Below are 10,371 nucleotides of genomic sequence, written 5' to 3'. Positions count from 1 at the left end.
GCAGAGAGATTTCCACAGATTTTCTATCTGACAACTTTTTGTTTCACCATTTTCCTGGTATCACAGGGGCCTCTGAGATGACTTACTGTATTTGATAGCAAGTCAGCTATAATAAAAATCCAATGAGAAGTGCACTCCTGTTTTGTTTTGTTTTGTTTTGTTTTAAGTCCACAGTAAGAAAGCCCAGGGCTGCAAAGTTAGCAGAAGAAAGGAAATAACAAAGATCAGAGCTGAAATAATGAAATAGAGACCAGAAAAGCAATAGAAAAGATCAATGAAACTAAGGGCTGGTTTTTTGAAAAGACAAACAAAATTGACAAACCTTCAGATAGACTAAGTAAGAAAAAAAGAGAGAAGACTCAAATAAATTAAATCAGAAAAGAAAAAGGAGACATTACATGTTATATCACAAATATACAAATGATCATAAAACAGTACTATGAACAATTATGTCAACAGATTGGATAACCTAGAAGAAATAGATAAATTCCTAGAAACACACAACCTACCAAGACTAAATTATGAAGAAATAGAAACTCTAGTAACAAGTAAGGAGATTGAATCAGTAATCAGAGATCTCCCAACAATGAAAAACCCAGGACTAGATGGTTTCCCTGGTGAATTGTACCAAACATTTAAAGAAGAGTTAATACCAATCCTTCTCAAACTCTTCCAAAAAAAAAAAAAAAAATTGAAGAGGAGAGAACACTCCCAAACACATTTTACAAGGCCAGCATTACCCTGATACCAAAGCTAGTTAAGGACACTACAAGGAGGGGTGCCGGGGTGGCTCAGTCAGTTAAGCGTCTGCCTTAGGCTCAGGTCATGATCTCAGGGTCCTGGGATCGAGTCCTGCATCCGGCTCTACCCTCAGCAAGGAGTCTGCTTCTCATTCTCACTCTGTGATCTCTGTCACTCTTGCTCTCTGTCAAATAAATAAATAAAATATTAAAAAAAGACACTACAAGGCAAGAGAGTAGAATAATGGTAGCAGCTGCCAGGACCTGAAGGGTTGTGGGAAATGGGGAGATGTTGGTCAAAGGGTAAAGAATATTCCAGTTATAAAATGAGTAAGTTCTGAGGACCTAACATCAGCATGGTGATTATAGTTAACACTACAATATTATATACTTGAAAGTTACTAAGAGAGTAGATCTTAAACGTTCTCACCACAAAAAGGAAATGGTAATTATGTGAGGTGATAGAGGTGTTAGCAAACACTACTGTGGTCATCATTTCACAATACATGTGCATCCAGTCAATATGTTGTATGCCTTGAACTTACACAATGTTACAGATCAATTATACCTCAAGAAAGGTGGGGAAAAAAATAAAACAATTTGCCATAACAACAACAACAACAAAAAGCCCAAGGCTGGTATAGTATCACAGACAATAATAATAAAAGTAATAATAACAAATAGAATGTATTTAGCATACGCTATGTCCCAGGGACTATTTTAAACACTTTGCTTATGTTATCTTAGTTAATCCTCTTATCACCACTCTGAGGTAGGTATTATTGTTATTATTACCATTTTACAGACATGGAAACTGAGGCATGGAAAGGTTTAAGACCTTAACAGCAAAAGATAATGGAAGGGTGCCTGGGTGGCACAGTCGGTTAAGCATCTGACTCTTGGTTTTGGCTCAGGTCATGATCTCAGGGTCCTGAGATCAAGCCCGGCATCAGACTCCACACTCAGCATGGATTGTGCCTGGGTTTCTCTCTCTCTCTTTCTCTCTCTCTCAAATAAATAAATCTTAAAAAAAAAAAAAAAAAGATAATGGAGTCAGGATTCAAACTTAGATCAAGTCCTTAACCTGCATACACTGTTTCTATGATACATTGTTCCTCTGAAGTGACTATAAAGTTCTCTTCTTTCCACTGTTAGTCACAGTCAATATTCTTTTTTAATGTTCAAATAGTTCCCCAATTTTGATAAGAGGAGTCCCTTCAAGCTGACTTGCATATTCCTGTGACACACACACACCCATTAGTCTTTGAGTATTTCCCTTAATTTTTGGCCCAACAAAATGTCTGAGGTCATCTTGTATATTTCCTTGCCTGTAGACTCCCAGATTTTTCAGGGAGCCCCGAAGAATTAGTATTTCTTATATTTCTACCACCCAAAAAAGGTATAATAAAATGTCCCAAAAGCAACTAATACCAACTAATACCTTTAATAGGGTATAATCATTTTCCAATTCATTACTTAGGGTCCTGGTTGGATTTTTATTGCCAAGAATAAATGTTTAAAATAATAGTATTTGTCTTCATTCAAGTCATGATTCCCTAAGGAGTCAAAGAAATGACGGATGAGTAAAGCCAGGACTTTGGGATTTGATCCATATAGTGGAGAGCCAAGCTCAGTTCAAAACTTCATAGGCAATCAAAGCACAGAATCTTACTTAATCTGACAAAGAGTCTTTCCCAAAAGACATATTAATGAAATTTAACTTATTAAGCTGCTAATTATTGTACGCTGTCATCACTGTTAAATCAAGATATATTAATCACATCATCATTCCTAAATCCTACAAGGACTTTGCTCTAATCTTATTCTGTGCCCAATTTATGGGTACTTTAAAAATGAAGTAGGTCACATGAACCAGAAATTTCCCCTTTTGCCCCCAAGGTAATAAAGTTTCTAAAAATCCCAAGAAATTCCCCATGCTCCTTTAAAAAATATTACACTTGACACCATAGAACCCAGTTCTACTTTTGCATTGACTTAGAAGTTACAAATATGTGAATAAACCAAATGACTCTAGAGCATATGCAGGAAGTAAATGAACCTTGGTATCAGATCAGATGTAGGTTTAAATCCCAGCTCTAAACCTTATGAATTCTGTGACCCTAGGTGAGTTAAATTTCTCTATGTCAGGGCACCTGGGTGGCTCAGTCAGTTAAGCATCTGCCTTTGGCTCAGGTCCTCATCCCGGCATCCTGGGATCCCTGGGACCAAGCCCCACATTGTGCTCCCTGCTCAGCGGGGAATCAGCTTCTTCCACTTCCTCTGCCCCTCCCCCTGCTTGTGCTCTCTCTCGCTCTCCTCTCTCTTGCTCTCTCTCAGATAAATAAATAGAAATCTTTAAAAAAAATTTCTCTCTGTCTCGGTCTCCTCATCTGTTAAGTGGGTTATTACAGGGGCAGTACAGCCTCCCAGCCTCATACTGGTGGATGGGAAAGCCCATACTTAAGACATCAGGCCTCCCTGGAGTCATTCAAGCAAAGGATGAACAGTTGCTTTTCCAGAGCCAAATGGAAACTCATGCATCATCAGAAAGGGTAGCTAATAAATGTACCAAAAGAATATGGCTGCACAAATACCAGGATCTGATCAGATAAAACAGTGTAAGGAAATTCTTGGAGCCTACAATAAATTTACAGAAACCTCCTTTTTGGACAGTGTTACAGACCACACAACAAAAGAAGTAAAACCTGATGAGACCACCTGTTCAGAACATTGTTTATAAAAATATTTTTAAATGAGGGGCACCTGGGTGGCTCAGTCAGTTGGGCATCCAGCTCTTGGTTTTAGCTCAGGTCATGATCTCAGGGTCATGAGATGGAGCCCCGCGTCGGGCTCTGTGTTCATTGGGGAGTCTGCTTGAGATTCTCTCTCTGTCCCTCTCCCTCTGCCCCCCACTCTCGCTAAAATAAATAAATAAATTTTTAAAAATATATATGTATATTTTAATGATGCAAAGATTATCCATGAGAGTTCAGGAATATCACATGCAGCAGAACAAAGGTGTGGCAGCCAAAGCAGGACTCTTGGCCAACCATGATAAAGAAGTCCTGGGATGGACTTTAAAGAGAAGATTGCCAACAGCTACTGCTCTGGAAATGAGGATTCATCTGATAGAAATGCTTAGAGCAAAAACAACCGTGTTAAACTGTCTATCTGTTTAACTGCTTGGCAAATGGAAACCAGTGGAGAAAAAAAATTACTGTTTACCAGGAATAATCAAAATAGAAACTCTTGTTGTTTGATGAAAATAAGATGCAACATTTGTTGAGCCTTTAATATTCAGCAAGTCAGTCACTTGATTAGAAAAATAAACTATTACTTATTCAACTGTGATTATTAATTTTAAAGCAAAATAAGAGTTCATTCATGTATAAGAAAGAAAAAAATTTTATTATTAAAATAAATGGAAATTTCAGTGAACAGTTATTTATATTATATGATACCATACTGTTCTAACTAGACCCTGGATATGTTGAAATGTTTTTCAATCACGGTCATCCTCCAAGTATTCCTGTTCATTCATGTCTGCTTTAAGTTTCTGGTAAATACATAAAATAATTACTTGCCAAAAAACAAACAAACACATATATAATTTCTTTTTTTTTTTTTTAAGATTTTATTTATTTATTAGAGAGAGAGAGAATGAGAGAGAGAAAGAGAGCACATGAGGGAGGGCAGTTGCTTAACCAAGTGAGCCACCTAGGCACCTCCAAACACATACATAATTAGGGCTGCTTTAACCTTGCATCTCTGTCATTTCAGCCCACAGTTTCCTCTATGATTGCTAAGACAAGGGAAGAGAATGGAAGAAACATGTTGGCTTTTCCACTGTCACACATCACTCCCATTCAAATTGTCTTGGCCAGAACCGTCACATGGCTCTGCTTAGGTCCAAGTCCTGTGTAGTCCTGTGTTCCCAAGAAGGAAAGGAGACCTGGATATTCGTTTGCACTGCAAACTTTTCTATCACTAAGTATTGAAGTTACTAATACAAACAAACTCAAATAAATACATGGGATATCTTGAGTCCTGACTTCATGCTTAATCAGTATCTTGTCTAGGTTACTTTCATAACAGAAAATAAAGACAAAAGAAAAAAATTTTTAATTGCACTGTTAATGAAGCTGACCATTTTTATGCACAGTTCTCACTTCCTTTAAAAGTAATGTCCCACAGATCATATCGTTTTCATAAGAAAGAAGCTCATTATTCTTTTGTGGCAAAATTCACTGGCATTTCCATAAAACTCTAGCTCTTAATTATACCGTGATTAAACTCCTTATGTACTTTTAGTTTGTAGAATAGCCCTAACATATTTCTACCCCAGGGAGAAATATTTAGCCCAAAGCAATTCTTTCTTTATTTAAAGAAATAAATAATGAATGATAATTTTAGAATCAGAGAACTAAAAGGAACTTCAAGAGATACAATTCTTTTTTCCCAATATTTTATTATTAGAAATAACATCCATAATTAATAACCCTGTACATATACCCATGAATTGTTACTGAAATGAAAACTTCAGCACTGTGTAAATTGTACTCCATGTACATTCTACATTAACCAATTATAAAGATACAATTTATCATCAAATATTTACTGAGCTCTTTCTATATGTAAGAGTTACATACATATCAACCTGTAATGGATGAGAGCTCAGAAAATGCAAAAATGAGTAAGTCACAGTGTCCCTGCCTGAGAAGCTTACAATATATATGAGTAACAAACATTAAAATATTCTTTGGGATCACAGAAGGAATAAATACTTCTGACTTGAGGAAGGTTTATCGGAGAAAGGTCTGGGCTTTAAAAGCTTTCGGTAGTCAGAGAAATGGTGGGGACAGAAGATGGACATTCCAGGGTAAAGAAACATAAATAAAGAAAGGAAAGCAGATCCGTCCTGAGCACCACAAGAAGCCTAGGCCCTCTAAATAGAGAGTCCGTGTATTGTTCTGTAAGTGCAAGGAAGAGGTAAGCTAGCTTTTCTCAACCACAATAAGTATGGTCTTGTATTACCATTAGGAATGAGAAGACAGGGGCGCCTGGGTGGCTCATTTGGTTAAGCGTCTGCCTTCGGCTTAGGTCATGATCCTGGAGTCCCAGGATCCAGTCCCACATCAGGCTCTCTGCTCAGCAGGAAGCTTTCTTCTCCCTCTCCCTCTGCCGCTCTCCCTGCTTGTGCTCTCTCTCTCTCTCAAATAAATTTTAAAAATCTTTAAAAAACAAAAAAAAAGGAATGAACTCAAGAAACTTAAGATGTGTATGATATGATAAACAATGAAAACCACTTTGGGTAGGTATTACAGGTGGAATGCCACAGTTGGGCCTCCATCATGGAGGGCATTGAATGTCAGAGTAAAGACTCTGATACAAGAAAAAATAAGGTAGCAGGGGCGCCTGAGTGGCTCAGCCGGTTAAGCGTCTGCCTTCGGCTCAGGTGGTGATCCCAGGGTCCTGGGATCAAGCCCCATATCAGGCTCTCTGCTCAGCAGAAGGCCTGCTTCCCCCTCTCCCACTCCCCCTGCTTGTGTTCCCTCTTTCACTGTCTCTCTCTAATAAATAAATAAAATCTTAAAAAAGGAAAAAGAAGGTAGCAGAATGAATACCAGGAAGGAAAAGTTTCAAAGCAGGTCATTTTGTTCAGGAGCGATCGTCAGATGGGGAGTGATGAAGTGATGAAGATCTGCAGTAGAAGCAATGACAGTAGGAGCGGTGGGTAAAGAAAAGATGGATTTGACAGTAAATTCTTGGAAACTGATCAGTTGTAAATATAAGGAGATGAGAGGAGGATTTAAGAGCTCTAGCCTAATGGATGGCATCTATCATTTCAGGGAACCCAGCAAGATAAGCTGTGTAAGAAAGAAACTAATTCATCCATCAGGGACACGTGGAATTTTGAACATTAACAGTTTTGCATCCCAGATGTACTATATACTAATTGTTTGATCTTGAACAAGTTGCTTAACCTCTGAGTACCTCTGAAGGTTAAATAAGCTGATAAAAATGAAGAGCTTTGCTGATAGCAAGAGATCAGTAGTGTTAGCTAGCTTCACTATTATTCCTATTATTATCATCATCATTATGATCACCATCCATGTGGAGATGCCTAAAAGACTGTTGGAAATCAGAGCTCATGAGAAAGATGAGGATTTGAGATGGAGATTTATGATAACATAGACCTGAGAACCGAGTGAGTGAAATGAAAGAGGAGGAGGGGCACCTGCATACTCAGTGGTTAAGCATCTGCCTTCAGCTCAGGTCATGATCTCAGGGTCCTAGGATCAAGCCCCGCATCAGGCTCCCAGCTCAGCGGGGAGCCTGCTTCTCCCTCTACCCCTCATCCCACTCGTGCTCTCTCACTCTCTTGCTCTCTCTCTCTCTCAAATAAATAAATAAAATCTGAGAGAAAGAAAGAAAAGAAAGAAAGAAAGAAAGAAAGAAAGAAAGAAAGAAAGAAAGAAAGAAAGAAAGAAAAGAAAGAAAGAAAGAAAGAAAGAAAGAAAAGGAAGGAGGGAGGGAGGGAGGGAAGGAAGGAAGGAGGGAGGGAAGGAAGGAAGGAAGGATGGAAGGAAAGAAGGAAGGAAGGAAAGAAAAGAGGAGGAGATGGCCAAAAGATGGGTGTAGCGGGCTGAGATCAGAGCTTTCATGTAAGGGATGAGTGGAACAATAGGCATCAATGAGACTCTCTAAGAGACACAATGAAGCCATTCATCGCCTGGCTCCTGAGCACTACATGGCTGTACCAGATATGTCCAGGCACGGGGAGGCAACATCTTTGGATTCAGATCTTCTCTACATGGTTAAATGTTCACAAAAGCCTAAGTCCAGTGTCATCTCTCTTACAAGTGTTTAAGATTCAGAACTGCTATTCATGAATCATATAATGTCACCAGAAACCTCTCAATCATCTCACTATTTGTTTTCCGGGAAAAGAAACTGAGGCACAGGTCAAACTTCAGTTAATGACAAAGTCTAGACTTAAGTTGTCAAACAGAATGCCACAAAGCCTGTGGGGAGTATGTCATTGAACCTAGAGGTCTGGGAATATGGTAATGCCTTAAAGGGCGCTTTCAATCTTTAACTAAGTTTGGGGTGAAACTGTTTCTTCTCAAGGAGCATTTGCATTCCTCGGGCTTCTCAACCTCAGCACCATTATTAATATTTGGGGCTGGACAACTCTTTATTGTGGGGGGTTGCCATTCTTACTGTAGAATGTTTAAAGCATCCCCTCTACCCGTTATATGCCAATAGCCTCTCCCCCAACCCATTTGTGACAACCAAAAAACATCCACAAACATCCCCACGTGTCATCTGGGGGACAAAATTGCCCCAGGTTGAGAATCATTGTTCTGACTGATACAGGTTAATTATTTCTATTAAGAAATGATAAACTCACTGAAAGTCCAGAGTTGTAATATACATGCACAGATTAACAAAATTGGAACTTGTTTTGTTTTGGCTGGTGATCTTGGAAAGGATTTATCTATCTCCTTCATGAAAAAAGGCATTAGTGTTTGACTGTCTGAAATCATAATAGCCGTTTTATTAAATACCCATTTCAATGACCCAAATAAGTGAAATACTCTAAATCATCATTAAAAATTCAGATGATTAAAGATGAAATACTGATTTAGGAAATATGGCAATAAAGTAAAAATTCATCTGTCAGCACTCTACCAAATATATGCTTAAATATCTAAACCCTAGTTTTTCTTTCTTTTTTTTTTTTTTTTTTTTTTCCAGAGAGAGCAGGGGTGGAGGGTGGGGAGAGGAAGAGGGAAAGAGAGAATCTTAAGCAGGATCCACACCCAGCATCAAGCCCAACCGAGGGCTCAATCTCACAACCCTGAGATCATGACCTGAGCCAAAATCTAAAGTCAGATGCTTAACCAACTGATCCACCCAGATGCCCCTAAACCCTAGTTTTTCTAAATGATGAGGGAGCAGAAGGCTGGGGGAAGACAAAGCATAAGCAGACACTCTGCAACTTCCCCCCACCCCCCCACTCCTGGGTGGGACATGTGTGACATTCTTCCAGGAATCTCCCAACTATCTTAATGTTAATGCCTTGCTAGAGGGGAAAAACAACCTTAACTTGACAATGGCAAGGCCTCAGTATCTTGTAGGTCCTCTTTAACATATGAAAGTTCTTTTGAAACCTCCTTTTTCCTTACCTCCCCCAACCCCATAGTATATAATCAGCCACCGCTCACAACCCCAGGGCAGCAGCTCTTTCTTTCTGCCCACAGGTCCTGCCCCTGTGCTTTAATAAAACCACCGTTTTGCACCAAAGACATCTCAAGAATTCTTTCTAGTCGTTGGCTCCAGACTCCACCTCACTGAACCTTACCTATATTCCAAAACCCCATCACCATAGTAAGCTAAAAAGAGGGGTTTATTGAAAATATTCTGGGTTTTCTGACTTCTCAGCATTGTAAAGGAAGAACCAAACACCACAGCCACCAGGACAGGAAGCAGGGTCGCCCCAGGTACCTGAGGAATATGAATTCAGGGACAGCTGCTTGGGCTCCAGCCACCAGGGGGTCCATCTCCAAACCATCTTCTATCTGGTATCTCCCCTAAAGGTTCAACTCCCAGGAGAAGAAGTTGATTGGCTTAGCTTGGGTCAGGTGCCTACCACCTATCCCTCCCCCATCCCCCATGGTCATGGCTGAAGTCCTATGATCTACAGCCCTATGACATAGAATGACATGGAGGAGGGGTAATTCCCCCAAAACATGGATGCTGAACAGAAAAATAAAATATGTGCTTTACATTCACTGAGCAGAAAAAGGAGACGTGCTTTACTTTGTCCCACCAGTCCTATCCCTTCTACTTAACAGAGAGCACTGAGGCATTCGGAAAAGCTGGGCTTTCTTCTTCAATCACCTTCAACAGCCTTGAGAGCCTGTCTTTCAGAATTCAAAAAAGTCCTTTTGAGTTGAGTCCTTCCTCTAAGAAACCCAGCATTGTTGATTAATGACTCCCAAGGAAGAGTCACTTAGTCTAATTATCAACTAAGCTCATTCATTCTTAACTGCCACGGAAGACACAAGGACAGAAAATTTAAGGCAATGTGAGAAGGAGGAAGAGAGAGAGTTTAAAGACAAATGTAACAAATCAATTCTTCCCAACCTCCAAATGACCCATCTAAAGGAATTTAGTTAAGCATCTGCCCTTTCTCCATCCTCAGTCTGATGGCCCTAAGTTTTTTTTTAGTAATTCTAAAATTCTTTTGATAATCATCAATCTCTGTGAAAACAGAGGGGAGTCTGTTTTATGACAATGTTTTTTGATCCCAGACTAAGATTGCGTCCCTGCCTCTGGGGAAATTACTTCTACAAGAAAAAAGTTTTCTTCAGGCCACTGTTTTTTAAGTACTTGCCATCAGTACACTTTATCTTGCGAAGCAGAAGGACAACACTAAAGTTAGCATGTTGGCTGATTTTTATTTTTATATTTGAGCCTGCCTAAAAAAAATAAAATAAAAACTTTCTTGGGCAAGTTCTCATTTGGGTTTAATTATTTGCTTCTTGTCTTCATTGTAGCAAAAGTCTCAATTTTACTGGAAAGAATAAAAGATTCTGCAAGAGGGGCGCCTGGGTGGCTCAGT

General features: G+C 39.3%; 1 protein-coding gene across 1 annotated transcript; it reads left to right on the top strand.

Moving 5' to 3' along the window:
- The first annotated feature begins 3,318 nt into the window (after positions 1-3,318).
- LOC123847058 (mitochondrial import inner membrane translocase subunit Tim9-like) lies at positions 3,319-3,919 on the top strand. Its single transcript, XM_045879186.1, has 2 exons — positions 3,319-3,460; positions 3,729-3,919. The coding sequence occupies exons 1-2, from the start codon at positions 3,319-3,321 to the stop codon at positions 3,917-3,919; spliced, it is 333 nt and encodes a 110-aa protein (XP_045735142.1).
- The last annotated feature ends 6,452 nt before the right edge of the window (positions 3,920-10,371 follow it).

This window comes from Mirounga angustirostris, unplaced genomic scaffold (genome assembly GCF_029215605.1).
Source record: "Mirounga angustirostris isolate CCGP_5_RB_7025 unplaced genomic scaffold, mMirAng1.0.hap1 SCAF_6, whole genome shotgun sequence".
In the NCBI taxonomy this organism is placed as follows: Eukaryota; Metazoa; Chordata; class Mammalia; order Carnivora; family Phocidae; genus Mirounga; species Mirounga angustirostris.
Note: the sequence above shows the minus strand (reverse complement) of the source record. Positions and strands in the feature narration are given on the sequence as shown.